We start from the raw sequence: 23602 nt of genomic DNA, 5'->3' as shown, positions 1-23602 counted from the left end.
GTTTTGGCAAATATTAATAGGTCAGTTTGCTTGATGTTGAGGCAAACAAGTATATTAGAATTTATATTTTTATATCGATTGTATTGAAATATTAATTATTTTGACAACCCTAACATATATTTATAATAACAATAGCATTCTCTTTTTTTTCCTTGTAGCGTCTGTCGGGCCAAGGCTACTGTTTTTCTGCTTCCCTACCTCCAATGCTAGCAGCTGCTGCCATCGAAGCTCTGAACATCATGGAGGAGGACCCAAGTAGGAGATTTCATAACGACTTTTTCCTCAGTGCACCATATATTGGTGTCAGGTGTAGAGGGTTTAATCACAAGTTCTGCTTTTTTAACTTCTGTGAAATGGAGGTATTTTCTAAAAATTAAATTTTTACATTGTTTTTTTTTTCTTTGCCTTGTTTTGTAGGAATTTTCACTGTTTTGAGAGAAAAGTGCCAACATGTTTATAAAGCTTTACAAGGGTAAGTTTGTGTACTATAATATTATTTTTATTTTAAATTTTTTTGTGGCATTGTGATTATTAAAGAAGGGCCTTTTAAAGGAGCAATGAGTGAAATTTCACCACAAGGTGTGCAATTGAGCCCTGGCAAGATGTATGACAAGCCACACCTCTTTCTACCTCCAAAATCTAAGCACTAGTTATCAGGGCTGAATGTTGATATACAATATTTATCTGTATGTTTTTCTTTTCATAAACTAATTCTAAAAAGCTGCCTCTGAATCAAAGCTTTACCCCAAAATTTTCTCAGGCACATTTTTTTAACTGCTATAGATATACGAGAAACTGCTGAAAAATAACCTACTGGAATACATAAAAGTATAATTATAACGCAACATAAGCCCTATTCGCATTGGATTAGTTTTACCTAGGGATCACATGTGATTTGTAATAATTACGGAGATTGTGTTTTTAATCCTGTGTGAATGAACCATGTCAGTAATATTTTAAGTAAATTTATCCTGCAAATTACCTACTATATTTTGCTGAACTCCAAGGTCCTGTGATGATACTAATCCAATGTGAATAGGCATCTCTGTGATTTGGACAAAAATGGGCAGGATTTGATACGTGAATAAGCAGTTTTTTGTTTCCTGGGCGCATTTGTACTTGCATTTGGTGAAGAATGGAGGCTGGTTTGGAAGGTTTAGAAAACCCTGGGTCCCGGGAAAACAAGCCCAGTAAGCAACCCGCCACACAGAGCTCGTTTCTATACTGTATAAATGCTTGCCTTTAGAGTTGAATTTGTACCCACCATGGCTTTTCTTATTTGTGAAGTTGTCAGCGGCGGAATACGTATTACGTATGGGACAGACATTAACCTGCTCTCGCTGTCTGTAAAGTGCAACAACAGGATGGGGTCTAGCTTTTGTTGCACTGTGTGATACACAGGAAAGGGGGTTCTGTTAGAGAAAAAAAGACAAGCCCAAATAAGTGAATGCACATTTAAAAAAAAGACCCCAAAAGCCACAACTTTAGAAAAAAGCAGAGAGATGCTTATAAGCGAGGTGTTGGCTGCATTGCAGAGATGTCCATAAATTTTAGCAAATCTCAAGCTTCGGTTATCCCGTGCCAGATACAAAGCTGACACAGGGAGTTAATTTATTTATTACATGAGGTCCCTAGATAAAACTAATCCCACGCGAATAGACCATATCGATATAAACAATAGCCCCATCTTATCTCTTTTTAAATATCTCGATATTTTTAAAATCTCAATATATTGCCCAGCCTTGCTAGTTACCTGTTTCTGTTTTAGTTTTTTCTTAGTCAAAAAATAATGCCCTGAATGTACGCGAGGATAACGGTGGGCTGCTCACAAGCCCGCCGGGCTGCATAAAATAATGTTAACTGTGTTAGCTGTGCTATCGGTTACTTGCCTCACATATACAATAATGCCTGACCCATTGCAGGTCAAACTACTACAAACTAATTAACCCACATGCCATAATTGTAGCATTACATTGAATCAAATCAACATAGTAACACAAGTGACTGGAACACCAACATTTGTCTTCATGCTGTTATTCACCTGTCCGGAGGAGAAAAGCTACCTCCAAGTCAAACTGGAGCTGCTACTGCTTTCGAACTACTCTCCACCTTGGAAACGCGAGGCCAATGTTAATCCTCATTTTGTCTCTTTCCTTATCTGACAACTTCTTTGCCAATGGCCGTTATTTTTTGTGGTAATAGAGAATGCCTTAGGCTCCAACCGAATACCTCTTTTGTGTTAGGACTTTTAAGCCAATACTGAAGTCTCAGCGGTCACCATGATCAGTCCTGTAAGAATAGTGCGGTCAGTGAGGAAGAAGGTAGGAAAAGGAGTCTGTATACTTCCTCTTGCAACTACTTTAGCATAGGAACCTCACATTATCCCTTCTCGGCACTAAGGAGCTGTAAGGAATCCCACGATCCTTTGTTTGGCATGACGTTTAAGCACAACCCAACTCACGAAGATGAACAAAAATGTCCAAAGAGAAGAGAGTGCGCACTTTTTAGTTCATTTTCAGAAGGCTGTAGGCCCGGATTTGACTCGCACCATCCATGTACATTTCTGTCACATATTGATGTCGGAGTTAAAGGTGCCATGACATTTCATTCAGTTGATATTGATACAAATTAATACATATGCTGGCATAAATAAATGTCTGGTTGTTGTTTTGTCAGGCCAAATATCCCTCCTCAGTAAAAGGGTTGAGTGCAGTAATGATATGCGGCTCTACCTAGTTGCCTTCACTCTGATTGGTTACAACCATATTTGGAAAACCGGTCAAACTCGGCCCCCCAACACCACTTCTCCCCTTGTTGTAGGATGTCAGACAAGCTAGGCCAAGCTGACCAAAGGCTTTAACCTGGCGGAACAATTCAACATGGTGGGACCAAAATAAATAGCCACATAGACCGTAGAGCTGGCTGGGTTGTGTCATGGCTGTGAAAGAAGCCAGCTTCAGCTTGCTGCTGGCTCTGTATCAGAGCTGACTCGGGAGAGCTGACTCCCCCCACCGGTGACAGAAAAATCATACCACTGGCTGCCGTATTTTTCAGTTACAAACAAATTCCTTACATTTGACAGCATTTAGAAATGACATAAACTTATGGTTAATGACAGTATTTCAGTCGCCACTCTCTCTGTTGTTAGTTTTTTTTTTAAATCCCTTTGTTCAAAAACCCTGACACGAATTCACCCACGTTCAAGGAAGTCTTCAATAAAGTCCCCATAAATGAACATCAGCCAGTCTTCTGTGATTCTCTCACAGTCTTCTGTGATCCTTTGGGAGAGAGTGGAACCTTCTTGCATTTTAGACCACCCTTGGACATATCAGCTCCCCCTTTTAGTGACCGCTGTGAAGTTATTTGAGGTTAAATATTGGATATTCGTGCTCCGCTGCGTCTGGCTCCTCTTCAAGCCGATACAGAGGCTGATCTGGGGCTGTCGTCTGCATGCTTCTCCACCTTAATCCTCTCAAGTGGAGCAGTCAGACATGCTAGTGCAATTAAAGGCCGGTGCATCAGCTGACTGTTTGCTTGATGGTGTGCTCTGATTGGAGAATATGATTTATGTTGAAAGAGAACCCATATTCTTTTCTGACCCTTATTGACATTCACACGGCCTCATCAGTGCACAGCTGGTCATATTATACCCCCAAAACCTCAGAAAAATTTTATTTGTTGTCATGGCCCCTTTAAAGGCTGTCCAAAGTCAGCACAGCAGTCCGAAACTCCTTTCCTCCCCACAACAGTGTTCTTACTGTTGACCCCATGAAAGGCCAAGGAGCAGATGCTAGGAACCATGATTAGACGTATTTGGATGGAGTTAGGTTCTATGGTGCATTGTGAATATCTTACCAAGGTAAAAAAAAAAAAAAAAAAAAGTAAAAGTGACATCACTAAGAATTACTTTTAGTCTTAGGATTCTATGTGAATACATGCACTGGAGTTTGTGAGATACAGTTTTTAAAGTGTACCACACTGCAGGATAATTTTTTTTAGCACATAAACTGTAGAAACAGAGGGTCAAACTTTAACGTCACCATGCAATTTTTTTAATTTTTATTTGAACTTATTTAATTTATAATATTTGTTTTAAGATTGTCTTAGTGCTGAAAACTGTACAGATGACTCAAGTTCTACCAAACCAAACTTGTCATCCATTAACTTTTTTCCTGAGGGGTACAGTCATGTTGGAAAAGGAAAGATCCATCCTCGAATTATCCCAACAAGGATAGCTTGAAGAACACAATACTTTTGGCAGTATAGTGTGTTTTCTTATTTTTTTTTTTTATTTCAGATGTACAGCATTTTGTCACAAAAATAGAAAAAGTTGAGATGATTGATTACGGTTTTTACATTACAAAAATATGGGATATTATCAAGGATGTGTACGCTTTTTGTAGTATATGTTTCCAAACAGGCTCCCCTCCTATTGATGAAACCAAAACTAAGCCTACAAACATATTTTCCCGGAGAGCTCGAAATGGAAAAAACATGAGGCCGAAAAACTATCAGGACTCTGATATTTTCTACAAGGAACCCCCTGAATTTAATGCATTGTTTTTTCATCTTTGACAGAATTCCAGGTCTGAAGTTGGTAGGAGAACCATTTGCTCCAGCTTTTCATCTACAACTGGAAAAAAGTTCAGGCTCCAGAGTCTCTGACATGCAACTTCTCCGCTTCATTGTAGATTATGTAAGTCTTATGTTTTTGCTACATCCAAGATGTGCCATTAGGCACGGTTTTAAGTTATATAATATTTCTTAAATAACCCTTAGTCTGTTAGGTATTGTCCAATGAATATGAGCCCAAACAGCGGATATTAGGACAATAGTTAAAAAGGTGATTCGAGCACTGGCATTCTTTTACCAGCAAACTCTGCACACAGAATAAATGAATTCTCTTCAAGTTAATTTATTGAACTCCTGTCTACTAGGCTAGTGAAACTTTGGTAAACTACTAAGAAAAATTTTGGTAAAAAGAAGCTAAGGAACTATGTACACACAAAAACAAAAGGACAAATAAGATAGTTGAAAACCATCATCAGAATAATGCAGTGAATCCTGGTTCACCGCAGATCTAAGTTAGAGAACCAAATTTCATCTTAAAGAATGTGGAATGAGATTAAGTTAGTTTACAAAATTTTTAACAACATTTGATATGTGTTTCAAACCATTCACAATGCAAATCCAGAGTTAAAACATCTGAGAAAATAACAATAAATAATAAATAAAATAATAAATGACCTAACTTTAGGACCATTGATTTTATTAATGCAATTATTTCTCCAGGCAGGCAAAGATCCTGTGTTTCTTACCAGTTATCGTCCCATATTCCTTATTAATGTTGATATTTAAATAATATGGAAAACTGGTTTTATTAAAGGAAGGCAGTAATCCACAAATGCACGCAGATTACTTAATTTAATAGATTATTCCCATAGTAAAAACATTGAATCCAATATGTTATTTTTAGATGCAGAAAAGCATTTCATAGTTAACTGGAAATTGTTTTTTGGAACTCTACATAAAATTTGGTTAAACATTTTACACAGTTCCCTAAATGTAATTTGTCAGGACAAATAACCAAACAATAATAACCAATCTTCCAGTGTTTGTCTCCAGAGGGGCACCAGGCAAGGATGCCCGCTTTCCCCCCGCACTGTTTGCTATTAAAAGTGTATAGTGTAGAAAGTGTAACACCTCTCTCTGTCTGTCTGTCTGTCTGTGTCTCTCTCTCTCTCTCTCTCTCTCTCTCTCTCTCTCTCTCTCTCTCTCTCTCTCTGGCAATTAGATTACTAAATCTATTTAGATTAGATTTACAGGTTATTCTATGACATGGTCAAAATCCACAGTACTGGCAATTAACTGCTCTTGACATAACCCCTTAGGTATGATATAAAACTAGTCAGGGAGTATTAAATATATGGGTATTGATGTGTCGCATAAATTGTCGGGTTTAACAAATTTAACCACATCTCCCTTTTAAAGAATATAGAAGATAATCATGTAAGGTGGAACTCTCTACCAATTGTATTTATGGGAAGGGTTGATTCAATTAAAATGATGGTTTTACCTAGAATTAATTAGTTATTCTCAATGATCCCAAATCACTGGTTTATATCTCTGGACTCCTCCATCTCTAAATTTCTTTGGAAAGATAAAACGCCCGTATTATCTTAAAAACACTACAGAAGACTAAAGAGAGAGGAGGTTCAGATTTGCCTTATTTCCATCATCACTCCTTGCAAATAGATTAAAGTACATCTCAAAATAGTTAAAACATAATCCCTTAGATGAGCCCTGGCTAGATACTGAGTAGAAAATACGTGATGATATAAAGATCTCTGATTTGCCATTTATTAGCTCAAACATAAAACGGCATGCATGCTTTAAAAATATCAACATCAGCTCTTCTCTGGCAGCATGGTGGGAGTTTCTTAAAATGACGGGATCATCACTTATCCCGTGCAGCCATACTCCCATCTGGAATAATCCCAACATCCAACAAAAAAATAACAAGAGAGACTTTCCTTATTGCAAGAGTAAAGGTATTGAATACCTGGAATATATATATATATTTAAAGGAACTAAGTTTATCAGATTTGATAGATGAAATATACAATATGGTATTGACAAAAATAAATCCATATGATATCAACAAATTAAATATATAATAAAAAAATGTATTTAAGCTCTGTAAAGTTGATTTACAAATGCTATCAAATGGATTAGAGTTCCTTGATCTAAACCCCCCTACATTGTCTAGATCAGGGATTCCCAAACTGTGGTGCGCGCGAGCTGCCACTAGGGTTTGCTCGATCTGAAATCTGTAATGGCGGTTTGACAGTGTTTTTTCCCACACCATAAATACGTGTAAAAAAAAATAATTTTGTGGAAACTAAAATCAAAAATTGGGCCGAATAAATAAATAAAAAAATATATATATATAATTAGGGCTGGGCAACGATTAAAATATTTAATCGCGATTAATCGCCCTGATTAATCGCGATTAATCGCATTGTATTTACAAACTCCAAGAATGAATTCAAAAGTAGTGTAAAGAGCACTTTTATTTTAATGTTCTGCTCCCATATGAACAAAAGTGTTGTATCATTTGTAGCACTTATTTTATACTGGATATTTTCAACCCATCTATTGAATTTAGTGCACTAGTTGATCTTTTCTTCATAAGAGAACAGCAAGCACTGCAGCCAAAATATGGCCTTTTTTGACCTGCTGTATATTAGCCAGTCCCTAAGCTTGATGAATCATGAAACTGTTGACCTTTTGGGTTTTGTGGTTTTTATTTTATTATTACAATTAAATAATAATAATAATAATAACAATAATGTTATGTTCAGTGTTTTTTCGCTAATCCACCTCTTATATATTTCAATCCTTATGTAATTTTGTCTGTGTTGTGTGCACCTGCCTGTTGCTTTAATCCTATAAATTTCCCTGTCGTGGGATAAAAAAAGGATTAGCTAATGTTAACTTATCTTAAATAACACTTTTTAATATATGTACTGGGTTCTTTCAAGGTCTTAATTACATGTTATGTGTGGGCTCCAGTAACATCCATCCATCCATCCATCCATCCACTGATCTACCTGGATGTTCCCTGGAGGACTGAAACGCCTCAGTCAGAGACGTCTGTGGGTCTGTCGGGGCAATGAGAGAAGTTTCGTTTCGTCTCTCCGTTTCTGGGGCTCTACGTTTTCATGTTTTTTCACGTGCTTAGATAAATTTGTTGTGTTTCCACTGAAATGAACCGGCTTTTTACAAAACATACAGCTTGATTTCATTTACGGTATTAAAATAAAGCCAAACGGTGCTACTTCCCCTGTTCATGTTTTTTCGCTGCTGCGGTCTCTCTCAGCTGTTTGTTTGTTAAGTTTGTGTGAGAGCTGAGTGGGCGGGCCAGGCTGAGCCTGCGTGCTGATTGGCAGGCGCCGCTGAGCCATGTACGAGAGGGGAGGGTGAGCGGGAGAGTGCTGCCGTGACAGCGCGCTGTCAGCGCGCCTGCTGACTGACACTGACTGAAAGCATGTGAGCAACATGCGTTAATGCGCGATAAAATAAATATCGCCGTTAATAGTCTAATGAATTAACTCGAAATTAACGCGTTAACTTGCCCAGCCCTAATATATATATATATATATATATATATATATATATATATATATATATATATATATATATATATATATATATATATATATATATATGTGTGTGTGTGTGTATATGTGTGTATATATATATATATATATATATATACACACATATATATGTGTGTATATATGTATGTGTATGTATATATATATATGTGTCAGTACAGAGACAATTTAAAGTGCTTTACATGATTAAAATATAGGAAAATAAAACTGAATAAAAGCAAGTAGGGAAAGAATGTAGAAACAAAAAAGAACATTAAAAACAGTTTAACTAGAACAGTCAAAGGCAATTTTGAACAAATGTGTTTTGAATCTTGATTTAAAAGAACTCAGGCTTTCCGCACTTTTACAGTTTTCTGGAAGTTTGTTCCAGATAAGCGGAGCATAGGCACTAAATGCTGCTTCTCCGTGTTTGGTTTGTGTTCTAGGTATGCAGAGCAGGCTGGAGCCAGAAGACCTTAGTGGTCTGGAGGGTTGATACAGTGATAACAAGTCTGTGATGTATTTAGGTGCTAAGCCATTCAGGGATTTATAGACTAACAGAAGTATTTTAAAGTCTATTCTCTGAGATACAGGGAGCCAGTGTAATGACTTTAGAACTGGGATGATGTGCTCTACTTTCTTGGTCTTAGTGAGGACGCGGGCAGCATCGTTCTGGATTAGCTGCAGCTGTCGGATCCACTTTTTAGGCAGGCCTGTGAAAACACTGTTGCATTAATCAATTCTACTAAATATAAACGCATGGATTAGTTTTTTCAGATCCTTCTGAGACATTAGTCCTTTAATCCTGGAAATGTTCCTCAGGTGATAGAAAACCAACCTTGTAATTGTCTTTAGATGCTTTTGGAGGTTTATGTCTGATCAGTGGTTCCTAGCTGAAGCTGTGTGCTAACTTTTGATCTCTCCTCTATTTGTCCAAATAGAGGAGATTATTACTTCAGTTTTGTAATTGAAGAAAGTTTTGGCACATCCAGGCATTGATTTCTTCTAAGCATTTACTCAGTGCCTGAACTGGTTCATAGTCACCTGGTGACATGGTGATGTAAAGTTGTGTGTCGTCTGCATAGTCATGGTAGCTGATGTTTTTTATGATCTGAGCTAGAGGGAGCATGTACATATTGAAGAGGAGGGGACCCAGGATGGACCCTTGGGGAACCCCACATGTGATTTTTGTCATCTTTGATGTAAAGTTACCTACTGATACAAAAAAGTCCCTGTCCTTTAAGTAGGATATAACCCAGTGGAGAGCTGTACCAGAGAGGCCAACCCAGTTTTCCAGGCGCTCTAACAGAATGGAGTGATCGACAGTATCAAATGCTGCACTGAGGTCCAATAGAACCAGCACGGTGGTTCTTCCACAGTCTGTATTTATATTGATGTCATTAAACACCTTGATAAGGGCGGTCTCTGTACTGTGGTGAGCACGTAAGCCAGACTGGAAAATGTCAAAGCGGCTGGTCATTGTTAAGAAGGTGTTTAATTGTTGAAACAGAGCTTTTTCAATAATCTTACTGATAAAGGGGAGGTTTGAGATGCTCCTGTAGTTCTGGAGTAGAAGTTTGTCTAAATTGTTCTTTTTCAGCAGTGGTTTGATAATTGCTGTTTTTAGGGACTGGGGGAAAACACCTGACAGAAGGGACGTGTTTATTATCTGAGTCAACTCAGACGCTATGACAGGTAAAACTTTTTTTAAGAAACCTGTGGGTAGAACATCAAGGCAGCAGGAGGAGGAACTTAGCTGCTGAATGATCTGCTCTAAGCTTTTGTTGTTTATTTGGCTGAATTGGGACATTTTGTCAGAAATAGTTCCAGCTGAATACAGTATTGGTTCTGGTGTTGGTATGAAAGTACAAAGTGATCCTCTAATTTTTAGGATTTTCTCAGTAAAGAAGTTAGCAAATTCATTGCATGCCCTGGTGGAGTGGAGTTTGGAAGTCACGGACACAGGAGGATTTGTTAACCTGTCGACTGTGGCAAATAAGACACAAGCATTATTAATGTTTTTCTTGATGATCTCAGAGAAGAAAGATTCCCTTGCATTTTTCATTTGTAAGTTATATCTGTAAAGTCTCTCTTTATATAAATGTCATAGTGAACCTGGAGTCTGTTCTTTCTCCACCTGCGTTCAGCTTTTGGACACTCCCTTTTTTCACCTCTAACTGCTGGAGCATTTCTCCAAGGAGATTTTTTCTTCCCGGAAAGAACTTTCACTTTAACTGGAGCAATGCAGTCAATGATGTCTGAGACTTTATAATGAAAGTTATCTACTAGCTCACTCACTCATCTACTGAGTTGCAGCCCAAGGTTGATGTAGCAGAGTAGGCTTGAATAAAAGTTTCCGTGGCATGGTCCTTAAAGGTCCGTTTTCTTACGATGTCCCTTTGGCTAAACGAGTCACTGGAAATTATGCTTTCAAAGGTAACAGAAAAATTATCAGATAGGGCAACATCAGTTACATTGACCTTAGAAATCTTTAGACCTTTAGTGATGATCAAGTCTTTAGTATGTCCCTGTTTGTGTGTTGGCTGTTTAACATGTTGAGTTAAACCATAGTTTCTAAGTGTGTCACACAGTTCTTTTGCATTGTTGTCTTCAGGGTTGTCAACGTGAAAGTTGAAGTCTCCCACAATAATTAAACAGTCATAATCAACACTCCACAGACAGGAGGTCACTAAAATCCTTAAAAAAGTTTGATGTGTACTTAGGAGGCTTGTAAACATTCAGAAACATAGTTCGTACCGGGCTCTTTACCTGGAGAGCCAAATATTCAAAAGAGACGAATTTTCCCAAAAACACCTTTTTACACTTTAGTGAATCATTAAACAATGTTGCCACTCCTCCACCTTTCCTTTGTTGTCTGCTCTCAGCAAGAAAATTGTAGTTTGGAGGTGTCGACTCCAACCAGAATAACTTCTTCATTATATTCATGTAACCATGTTTCTGTTAAAAACATTACATCAAGATTATTGTCAATAATGAAGTCCTTAATTAAAAGGGAGTTTCCTGACAGGGACCTAATGTTTAATAAACCCAGTTTTTATGACTTAGTGGTTGATGATGTATCTGTGACAAGTTGCTTCTGACAGTTTATGACTTTTAAGTATTTGTTCCTGTTTATCCTTTTGTTTTTCTTATTTCTGCCACGTATCATCACAGATATTCCTTATTCTCTGGCAAAAGGCCCAAGCTGATGCTGGAAACTGTCATGTCTGATAAAGGTGCGGCCAGGGCCCGATCTGTATCACAGTGAAGTAATCTGGAGGTTCTCAGCACCAGAATGTTCCGTGATACGTAGAGGAGGAGGATCTGAGGCCTTTGGAAAATGCTGGTTTAGTCGCAGCAGAATGGCTATGTGGAGAGGATGTCATCTGTAGGCCAATCTTAAATACTTTGTTAATGTTGTGAGAAAATTCCAGAAAAGGAACTTCTGGGCTTTGTGGAGAAGAAGGCGAGGTGGGTGCAGTCTGCACCAGTGTTCATGACGATGGAGGTTCTTGGTCCTCTCTTTGTCCTGCTGAGATCTGGGATGAATCCTCCTGTAATTCTGACATAGCCTCTTTCTGTGTCATCTTTCTGGCCATCTTTATCTTGGCTTGTTCGGGCTGTACTGGGCTTATCATTTGTTTTGGCACTGGTTGAGCTTTGTTTTGGGACAAAGCTGATGGTGCATGGTTCACAGAATAGAAGATGTTTGAAATCAGCCGTTTTGCACCTGACTTATTTAGATGTCTCCTCTCCCAAAAGATGTTAAAGTTGTCTATGAAGGTTACAGTTATTTGTTTGCATGTTTTTTCCAGCCATTTGTTTAGCATCAGAATTCTGGAAAAAATCTCATCTCCACAGTTAACAGGGGCCGCTGAGAAACACCTTGACATTAAGGCCATCAACTAAGTTCAACAGAGGAATGTAATCCTCTTTCAATACATCTGAGTTTCTTATCCGGGTGACGTCGCCCAGGCCTTCAGCATGTATTATGAGTTTTTCCATGGTCGGGGGTTCTTTCAAGATCCTTGGAAGGATGTCTGATACATCAGACACCAGGCCACAGTTCCTATCATTATAAATCAACACCTCTGTGTTTTTCTTGTTACAGAAATGTTTAATCCCACTTACAGATCCATTGCATAATATCAGGGTCCTTGGCCCTGTGCTATGTCTTTTTTTTAGTTAGCGGGAAGACCAAAGATTGCTAAATGTGGGGAGACATCAATAGGTTTTGAAAATGCCTTTGACACTCTGTCAAAATATACCTGCCAAAAATGTAAAAGAGGTGGACAAGAGAAGAACATATGTGTAAGGTAACATGGTGAGCCGCAACATCTATCACAAGTATCCACTGAGTTTGGAAATATCTATGACAAACTAGCTTTGGAATAATGACATCTAAACAAAACTTTAAATTGAATATGCGTCAGGCTGGCACATATGGAAGTTCTATGGATAGTGTTCATTTCAGAATCCCACCAGTTGTTATCAAGGGGCAGACCCAACTCATGTTCCCAGGCATCCTTTGCATCATAGTGGGGGCATCGATAACATGGTGTTATAAATCTTAAAGACAAGTGATTCTGAGAGGGGTATAAATTGAGAAATTCATCACAAATCAGCATGGGAGGAACATGTGGGAAACAAAGACTTGGTGCAGTTTCTTACCTAAAAATATCTAAAAAGATGAGAAGGTGGGGGAGAGTTTTCCTTAACGAGTGTAAAAAAGGGATGTTTAAAAGTGCAAAAGAACCCACCCATATAGAGATATTTAAAACATTTAATGCCTTTATTGTGCCACTGAGTAAAAGTGGAGTCAGTAAATGTAGGTTTGAAGAAATGGTTTCTCAAGAATGGGGCCATAGGTGAGGCTGAATCCAATTTAAACTGTTTCCTGAACTGAGACCATAGGTTTTTTTTTTGTTTTTTGTTTTTTGAGACCATAGTTTTAGGGTAGAGATAACCACTGGGTTGGTAGTAAAGCCAGAGGGTTTGGTTGGGAGTGGGCTAGTTAAAAGTTCCGACAGAGAAGACCAGGGACATGATCATGCTTCCAGATGACACCAGGGGACCATTGAAGACTTTGACCAAAATACAATTTTACAAATGTTATTTACCCAGTATTAAGTATGGAAGTTAGGTAGGGAAAGGCTCCCATTAAATGTACAAATCTTGGGTGTACTTTACCTTTCCATAAAAAGTCAGATGGTCTGATTAACAGTTTTAAAGAGTCTCTTGGGCAAAAATAAATGTAGGCATTGAAATAGGAACACAAACTTTGGCAGGACTTTCATCTTAATGACATTGATCTTCCCAATGCTGATGAGAGGAAGGGAACCCCATCCCAGAAAGTCTGCTTTAAGTTCAGTCAATAGGAGGGAAAAATTAGTGGAGTAGAGAAATTTCCAGGTTCTAGTTACCACCACCCCCAAGTATTTGAACCCAGCAGAGCCCAGCCTAAAAGGAATATCGGACTGCAAGAGATTCAGTGCTAGGGTGTTGACAGGAAAGCATCCACTCTTAGCAACGTTGACCTTATACCTGGAAAATTAACCAAACCGATGAACGAAGGAAATAATTGCTGGACCAGCATGAACATTGTCTGAAAGATACAATAATAGGTCCTCAGTGTATAACGAAAATTTAAATTCAGTATGGAAGCGGGTGACGCCATTAAAAGTATTAGAAGTTCTTAACTAAATGGACAGAGGCTCAATGGCAAGCGCAAACAAAAGCGCAGACAGGCGGTAGCCCTGCCTGCATCCTCTGTTCAGAAGAAAATAATCAGACTGAACACTATTAGTGGTGATACTGGCTCATAGTGAAGTGTAGAGAAGGCATATCCAGGATATAAACCCGTTATCAAATCCGAACTTAACAAGAACCACAAACAAACAATCCCATTCAACTCTGTCAAACACTTTCTCTGTGTCAACCGATATTACAGCTTCAGGCGTGACAGCATTTTCGCCAGTGTAAATAATATTAGAGTGCGGATGTTATAGAAAAGCTGCTGTCCCTTTTATAAATCCAGTTTGTTCTTCAGAGATAATAAATGGAAGAACCTTCTCTAGGCGGCGAGCTAGAGCCTTTGCAAGAATTTTTGTATCAACATTCATTAAAGAGAAAGGCCTATATGATGTACGGGACCTCAAAGTGAGAGGCAAAGATCCATTAGCCAGAGATTCAACATATACTGAGTACAGTAATGGAATAGGTTTGGTATGAAAAACGCCCTATAAAATTCTAATGTGAATTCTTCTGGACCCGGAGCTTTATTGTTTTGCGAATTTTGCAGGCCAATAGTGAGTTCCTGACTAGTTTATGGAAGTTTCAGTTCACCTAGTGCCTCCCGATGTGAAACAGGAACCCGCATTAAGGTACCAGAAACAATCAAGTACCTACCATCATTGTCAGAAGAGACATTAGTCACTAAATTGAGGTGACCTACTGATCAGGATGACTGATGATTGGAGTAAAAAAGCACCTCATCTCTGTCACGTTTTTATCGGTCTTAGATTATGGTGACATTTTTTTATAAGAATGCTACTTCTTCATATTTTCAAATGTTGACTCTGTTTACCATGCTTCATTAAGGTTCATCACAAACTATAGAGCCATGACACATCACTGTGACCTGTACTCTCAGGTGTGACGGCCTTCCCTCTACGAGCAGGGAGTGTCATTGGTACACTTTTATTTAAAAGCCCTTCTTGAATTACTGCCCTCTTACATTTGTACCTTACTTACACAGAAAAGCATGGCCTCTTATGCTCTGAGATCCAACGATCAGCTGTTGCTCACTTTTCCTTTTGCCCGCACAGAGCAAGGGAAGAAAGCCTTTAGCTATGCAGCTCCTTGTGCGTGCAAGCTTTTACAAAGAGACTGGAAGTTCAGGGTTTATACAGGAATGAGTAACCCTAATTTAATGTTTTTTAATGCTTGTAGAAATATTAATGCCATCAACAAGTACCCATGACCTGTTGATATATAGGAGAGTCATGGGTACTTGTTGATGGCTGTGTTCAGACAACAGAGCACTTCCGCATGCAGTGTTGCATTGGATCCAAATATTGTTCGAAGACCGTCTGATTTCCCGATGTTAGTGGCAGTAAAGCTTACTCCAGCTGCTGCGCTGTTTGCGGTAGCTAATGGAGATGTCACAGCATTGGTTACAGAAAAGTAACTTGACATTGTTAGCTGTTGTATGCCCCTTGCAGCTGATCTGTGGCTGTCCGCAGTGATCCCTGGAGCAGTGGATATACTCTCAAAGTTTGCCCTTTTAGACGCAGCTCAGAAAAATGCTGTTTTAGAAACAATGACATGTAACACTGCTCTATTTAGCTTGCCCAAAAATCCATCACTAGGGTTTACTCATTTTAGCCTAAAACATTTAGATTAAAATATTTCCTTGAGCTACTACGTGAGGTGTGAAAATACTGTTGTCTCTTTTTTAAAGATTTTATCCAGCTTCTTGTAAGTAATGTAAAAATTTCTTTGGTTTATTTTGAAGGAATTCCTACACTACATCCAGAGTCAACATTTCATTACTTTACTGTATGTTTTTCAATATAGACCTAGATGATAAGGTATATGCCTACATCGCTGCCTACATCGAGCTGCCTACATCGAGCATTATCTATGTATTATATATATTATACTCATAGGACAAATCTATCAGTAAAATTCTGTTTATAATAGTATACATAGTATACATCTCTATATTTATTCAGTAAAAACCCATGTCCTGTACATATGGAACCATTGTTTATCCTGCACTTGCTGCTATTGCACTTCTGGTTAGACCTAGACTGCATTTTGTTGCCTTGTACCTGTACCTGTTAATGACAATAAAGTTGAATCTAATCTAATCTAATATGGAAAGTCCTAAATTGATTGTGAAACAGAATCTGTAGAAAGACATAAAGGTAATGACGAGGAGACCATCAAAACTCAAATCCCTTTGTCTTTGCAAATCATGAATTGTCAAATATACCAGTTGAAAGACCCAAAGAACTGTTGATCCTTGAAGTCACGAGCACACAGAGTCCACCGAATGGAGAAATAGCCGAGCTAGCGCACAGCTGGTGTTGAGCGTGGAAGTAGTTGGTCACGAGCAGACACGGAACCGGGGGCAAGGATAGTGGATTGAGAAGAGTTTATCAGAGTTGAGCGCGGGGCAAACAGATTTTGAGCACGTGCGTGATGTTTAAATGCTGAATACATGTCTCACTGCGCGCTCAAACAAAAGACACAAATATCGCTCCAGAAGTTGATATAGGCAATGCTGACAATAAAATAAGTGGTTATACGCGGCGTACATCCTGGACTACACTGTTCGACTTCATGTGAGATCGTGAAGCATTGACACCCATTGTGCAAAGCTTAATTTTTTTTACAAACAAGGCAAAATCCTTCGTCCTTTTTACTGTCGACAGGCTGCAGCCATGTCCCGAATTCCTCATTTTCCATCCACTTTTGTTGAAATTTGCATTTTCCCATTCTCTAGCTCTTTCTCCGCCTCGAGCTCCTTTTCCGAACATTGTAAAAACATACGGCTTTACTATCAACCGGAAGCAGTTCCGCGCAAACATGCAGAATCAGTTATATCTGATATAATATATCTGACAAAACTGTTTTTATGAATGTATTTTTTTAGAAAAAAAAGAGGCATTTTTAATGCCACAGATAATCACATTTAATGACTTTTAATGCCAATTAAGGCCTTAATTAAAAAAAAAAAATATTTAATGAGTTTTATTGATTTTAATGCCCCGCGGAAACCCTGAAGTTGACTGAGTTTTTATCCTTTTTTTATGCTTTTAAGTTGAAAGTGAAAGAATTTGAAACAGCCTTAATTTTCTGTAATTGTTTTACTTGATATGCTTTTTATGTACCTGTCATTTAATTTCATGTATCTCTGTTCAATATGTCATCAACTTTGCTGGCTCTTGGCCAGGACAACCCTTGAAAAAGAGGTTTACCCATTGTTAACTCCATTAGGAGTCAAAATTCAAAAAGGTAAACTCAGGGCTATAAACCCAAAAGTAAACATCTAACATACAACTACTACTTAAGTTCAACATAAGCTCCTGCCAGACATCATTGGATGTGTGAACAAACTAGCAGCAGGGTATATAATACATTTTCATTATTAACACCATGTGACATTGTGTAAACTAAAAGCTATAATAAAATTAAAGAAAGGAAGAATAATACTAACTCAACCAAAGTACGTTCAGAGCACTACAAAGTGCTGCAATATGTGTCAGCAATTTAAAGTCTAAGGAGAAGAATTGCACATTTAAATAAAAGATAAGAACATTTTGTAAAACTTAAAAAATATTTAGAGCATTGGCAAATTCTGCAGCACCACAGTAGAATAACAAAAGAATAAGTCTACAACATATTCCACAACTTCAGCAGGAGAGGTGAATTCCTTTGTGACACTGTTGCTGGTGATCCTTACACTAGTTGGATATACAAAGTCAAAATAAATGTCCGGGATCTCCTTACGCTGGTGACGGGCGTTGTTAAAGGCGTCCTGAGCCATCTGCACTCTGAGGTCGGGATACACGGAGATATCTATGCCCGTGATCTTGCCGCGTTGCAAAATGTCAACATAGTGTAGATGTACAGTTATGGGGCGAGGCCGCTCCCCGGGCTTTGGTTTGGGCTGTGGGGAGTGATGAGCCCTGTCCAACAAGTGTTACTTATCCAGAGTGAAACCCTGTTTTATCAGCGTGGAGATCGTGGCTCTGTCGGGGCCTCGCCGGGGCGCCCCAGGGACTCGGGTCTCTGGGTCCATGGCTGGATCCGGCATAGCAGGCTGTCAGTATAGCTGACGTTCGCCGGAGCCCCATGGCCGCAGCTCCCAGGGGCTTCGGTACTGTGGCTTTTGGGGGGCTTCTGGGGCACCTGTCTGCTCTTTCCTGGGATGGTGGAGGCAGCTATCCCTGTGTTGGTCCGTCTTGGTCATCTTTGCTCTGGGGTTCCTTTCGGCCATCTGGTTTCTCCGATGTCTTCCTCGGCACTCTGGGGGGCGGGCCTTTGGCTCCTCACAACCACTATTGAGCATTTTTCTTATGGATAAACCTTACATACATGTGCACTCTCAGAAACGCCCTCAGGTGCTTGGATTGAGGTGCTTAAAAATTCACATCTATACAGAAAACCCCTATCATTAGTTTTATCTGTCACTTTATACTGTACATCTCGTATTACATAACACTGTATTTTTCAGTGATGGTATCAATGCATTGGCTGTTTGTACCTGTAATACTTGATCGGTTTGTTTTGAAGTTCTTTTTATATCTCTCTTCACAGGTGTAAAAGCAGACTCCGAGGGTGTTATCTTGTTCTCCTTTTCTTCTCCTTTAAGCATTTTGTCTCATCTTTGTTCTACATTTTTTCTCTTCTACTTTCCTATTTTTGTGTCCATTGAACATGACGAAAAAAATCTAATAAAGCCAAATAAAAAATGACAGCGTTGTGGTCACCACATTCTGTGTTGGTACAGAAGGTTTTTTTTTAATCCTTTTGTTCGAAAACCCTGACTTGAATTCCCCCAAGGGAAACATCTTCAATAAAGTCCCCATACGTTAACTTCAACCACTCTTCTGTGATTCTCTCATCCTTCTGGAATGAGTGGAACCTTTGTGTATTTTTGACCACCCTCAGACATATCAGCTCCCCTTTTTAGTAACTGCTGTGAAGTTAGTTTGAGGTTGAATATGGGATATTCATGCTCCGAGGCTGCTTCGGTGACTGCCTCAAGTCAGACATGCTAGAATGACACACAGCTGCTGCATCAGCTAAGAGGAGGGGTAAGGCTGTTTGGTTGATGGTGTGCTCTGTTTGGAGATTATGAATTTCGTAGAAAGACAACCTTTTGACCGCCCCTGAGCAGGTCCTTTGGTATTCACTTTGACATTCACACAGTGCAGAACAGATCATAATATACCTCCAAAACCTCAGAAAAATAAAACTTGTTGTCATCGCCTCTTTTAATTTGAGATGGTGACACCTACATTAACCTTGTTATAATTTATTCCAAGAGGCAGTTTCATAAACATTCCAGTGTCCAACTGTATCCTGAGATTTGTTTGTTTAAATAAACAAGAAAAGTAAAAAATATATACTCTGACTTTGCAAACTGAATATTATGCTTTCAATGTTGAATTTGAAGTAGATCTTTGCCATGTACTTAACACAATCTTAATTTAACCAATTGATAATTTACAAACTGTGTAGTTGGTAAGTAAGTTTCACTGTTTTCTCTTCTAGTGTTTGGAAAGAAAGGTTGCTTTGACTCTTGCTCGGTATTTGGAAAAAGAAGAGCGATTCCTTACCCCTTCTAGGTAAGATACTCTAGTCACTGTTCTTTCTATTGAAACAATTCACAGCAAACAAATTAGACAAAACGGATAATTTAGTACTACACGACAGTAACAGAATTGCCACCTTAACATGGTGGAAGGATTTTAGTATCCCTGTGGTCGTAGTGACAATGTTGTCGAGGACCCCTGTTACAATCTCCAGGGGCGAATTGACTGAGATTGAAAGATCAAAAGTAATAGTTGAAAATCATCATAAGAATAATTCAGTGAATCTTGGGTTCACTCCAGATGCAAGTTAGAGAACCAAAGTTCATCTTAAAGAATATGGAATGAGGTTAAATTAGCTTAACTAATTTAGAACAACATTTTGTGTTCATACCATTCACAATGCCTCAGACAAAACATTGTTTGAGGAAATGACATTTTAAAGAATCATTTACTAAATAAAAATCAATAACCTTTAGGACACTTGATTTTATTAATGTAATTATTTCTCTTGGAAATAATTCAGACTAAACTCGGTAACTTGGGAAGCTAAAGGGCGCTGTAGCGGATAATCGACCAGAAGTGACATATGTGGGCTTAGCCGATGGCCATTGTTTACATTAGCTTGAGGAGTTGACCTTAAGTTACATGAAACACCATTAAATCAACGTTATTGTTCACTATTAATGCTGTACTAACAATCGTAGCACTATCAAACGATGGCGGATCTAAACCAGAAGACCAGCATTAGTTTTAAACGGTGTAGTTATATTTACTAGGGAAATAGCAGTAAGTTATCCAGGAAGCTAATAGCGACTAATGCTAGCGGACATTTGGTACTAACTTAAAAAGTCTTTTGAGCTCTATTTGGTTGTAATGAGCAGACTGGAAAAAACAACAAACATTAATGTTCCATCGGTCTATAAAACCCTTTTGGAAATAAATTTTGTTATGACCGTAACCCAAAACAGATCAGCATGGCATTGATTCAAAATTGCTTACAGGAGCTTAGCCTATAAGCTCTTTTTTACTTCAGTCACAACTTGCTACAGGGCATCTGGTTTCAGTGAATTACTCCAAGGTGAAAGTGGTTCCTTGGCCAGAGGCAATGACCAAGCTGCTAGCTCAGTGGGGAAAAGGTCCTCGTTTGGGAACTGGGTTTCAATGGGCTGTGCCTGAACTGTGGAGGCACGGCGCTCCATAGGATAAATGGGATCAGGCTTTAAGATGGAACTCCATCCTCTGGAAGCGGCTACAGTTTCTCCTCATCAGACTGAGCCTCTTGAGCTAGTTTGGGCATTTGATCAGAATTCATCCTTGACATCATCCTTGAGGGTCATAGACATATTGTCATGTTTACATGGTGTACACATTAGCTTGAGGTCTCTGAAAAGCAAACTTAATGATGCCGGTGTTACGTCAAGCTGCGTTCCCCCGTCACATACGGTTTCCCCCATAGACATTATGCAATGTCTACGACCCTCATTAAAATATTGTATGCACTGCTCCTGCATATGTGGTCCAACCGTCTACTTAAAAACTTCAAGGACTGACCACACAAAAAATAAAACCGCATAAACCTATTCATATGTGTTCCAAAAAAAATTTCTGATTTTTGTATTGTTGGTTTCACTTCCCAGCCACCATACATCTGTGACCTGGACAGAGCACACTGAACTGCCTGATAACATTCCATCACTTTATAATCAATAATTTACTTAGCTTATTCCTTTGTTTTTCCAATGTGTGTTATGTTTTTCTGTTCATGTACAGCACTTTGAATAATCTTGTAACTAAAAAGTGCTATATGAATAAACTGGCCTTCCCTAAAATCATAAAGTTGTATGGTCAATTCCCGTGTGCATATGGGAGATTTAAACCTGCACACCTGTCTCACTACGTGCTCAGGTCGGAGACACAAATATGAAGCCCTAACTGGTGTAAAATGGTTTTGAATGGTTGGTATGGCTACAGAATTGTTATACAAGTTTAGTTCCTTTACCATCAGCTTTTCAGAAAAGGTTAGAAATAGTATGAACGGAAAGGCACTAATATCTATCCCGTTGTCTTATTTCTCCCCAGCATCAGAGTAGTGGTCTCCATCAAACAGAAGGATGACGACATTCAAAACGTGGTGTCTTGTATCAAAGAGGCAGCTTCAATTCTCCTCAAATAACAGCAAAATCTTTGTCACTAAAGAAAATGCAGCCATTACAGGAATTTCACAATAGCTCCACCCTATTTAATGGCAAGCAAATGTAATGAGAACACTGAGACACACTGGAAGCTCTAACCCATAAACTCCACACGAAGTGTAACCGTAAGGTCTCTATTATTTGTTCCATGTTTTAAAGCCATGTCATCGTAAAAGATGAATTCATATTTAAAGCAAAATGTGTTGTCCGTTTTAATGACTCAATATAAGACTTTCCAGAAAATTTGTTTCAGTAAAAAAAAGTTTGTCAGTCCACAACTTACCATAAACAAGTGATGTCCATTTTTATCTTATGACCAAAAGAACACTTCATGCTTTTGTAATCTGCCAGTATATGGAACATAGCTTTTGCTCCATGATTAAGTTTGTAGACCACTTAGATGAACTTGATTTGTTACTCTGGAATCACATGCTCTGATGTGCACTTTTGATAAATATATTTTGTGAAAGAATACGGCATTTCTGATTTTCATTAAAGTTCTATAGTTCAAAATGTATTGTCTTATGAGTCATCATTTCTGTTTTCAGGTAAAATAGTTTATACTCCAACAAAATGTACTTTTAGATGGACAAAAGTATTCAGAATAAAGGGCCAATTGGAATAAAAATGTCATGTAAACAACCCAATGGAAATATTATGGTCGGATTAAGCTCAATCAAAATGAAATTGTATTCCGAATGAGAGTGGTGCTTTACGCTGATTGATGAGTCGATCAACGTGCAAATAAACATTTGTCAGGTTCAAGTTATTCCAAATGTGGCAAACTGACCCGAGTGCGCATATGCGCCCAATGTAAATGTGACGTATTTCCGTGTTGGTGAATGTCGGAGATACATCGGGAAGCAAAACTGTCGGGGCTCCCGATACGTGTTTGAAAAAGTAAAAGAGCTCAAAATTGTTACTTACTCAGTAACGTTTCAACCATAATTAGAACATCGTGCAAGTCCATACTGTTTGCTCGGAAGACAAACAAACCCGTATAATACTGTTTTGTTTACTATGTTTTTGTTGTTTAACAAAGATGGTAGTACTTCTTCTGTGTCTTTTCTTGTGGAATAATAAAATTGATAACTGCACATGCCGGAATAAATTGTGTGCCCAAATAAACGGCACAATCCAATTATTGAGTCCGAATAGATTTTAATCCAATTGTGAGATTTAGTGCATGTAAACATAGCTAATGTGACCGATGAGAATCGGTTAGATAACTTGTGAACATTTTATTGTAATGTAAGGCATAAAGGCAATTAACCTTTGGCTCTATTGAGGTGGAGGTTAATTCATCTTATGTAGGGCTAATTAACAACAGATAGTTTCAAGGTGCTACACAAAAAAGTTAATTTAATAGATTCAAAGTGAATTACATATTCTCTAATTTGATCCTAATAGACCCTTTTCACGGTGATGTCATGCAACTTCCGTTCTGCGGTGAAGCAGGGTATCTTTATTTCCGCTTTCTCCGCGAGCAGTGTTTTTACATAGGGAATTGACACAGTCCCTCACCAATCTACCAAAATTTCGTTTGGGAGACGTACACAGACTGGTACAAAAGCTTTCGGCCACACCAGCCTCCAAACTCGATAAAGATTACAAGTTCTTTGTGGAACAATACCTTTTCGATTATGAAGGTAAGAGCTTTGTCTTCTTAGCTCTGTTGTTAGCATAGATGCTGAGATAATTATAGCTATGCTACCAACAGGACTTTTGTCATTTATTAGTTTTCTATTTCTCCATTATATTGCTACGCTAGCTTTATTGCTATATCAGCTATTCTGGTTTACAGCTTTTAGCCAATGAGTCACACCAGGGATATAGTTGATGTATAATGTTGAGCCTTTTCATACTTTGTTTTGGAACAGTGTTAAATGCTGTTGGCCACTTGGTCACAGTTAGAGCACGC

At 38.5% G+C, this 23602-nt stretch overlaps 1 protein-coding gene across 4 annotated transcripts in view; it reads left to right on the top strand.

Moving 5' to 3' along the window:
• The window catches only part of sptlc1 (serine palmitoyltransferase, long chain base subunit 1), a 55705-nt gene that overhangs the window by 31018 nt on the left and 1085 nt on the right, over positions 1–23602 (top strand). For 3 of the 4 annotated variants that reach the window (XM_036140682.1, XM_036140683.1, XM_036140680.1), the window contains 4 exons: positions 159–255; positions 418–472; positions 4579–4696; positions 19449–19522. In XM_036140682.1, coding sequence (XP_035996575.1) covers positions 159–255; positions 418–472; positions 4579–4696; positions 19449–19522 — 344 coding nt within the window. Of the gene's footprint in view, positions 1–158; positions 256–417; positions 473–4578; positions 4697–19448; positions 19523–21568; positions 22197–23602 lie in introns of those variants that run through there. The other variant, XM_036140681.1, reaches the window with a different exon arrangement.

Source organism: Fundulus heteroclitus, chromosome 8 (assembly GCF_011125445.2).
Source record: "Fundulus heteroclitus isolate FHET01 chromosome 8, MU-UCD_Fhet_4.1, whole genome shotgun sequence".
Classification (NCBI taxonomy): Eukaryota; Metazoa; Chordata; class Actinopteri; order Cyprinodontiformes; family Fundulidae; genus Fundulus; species Fundulus heteroclitus.
The sequence above is the reverse complement of the archived record's forward strand: the minus strand, read 5'-3'. Positions and strand labels throughout refer to the sequence as shown.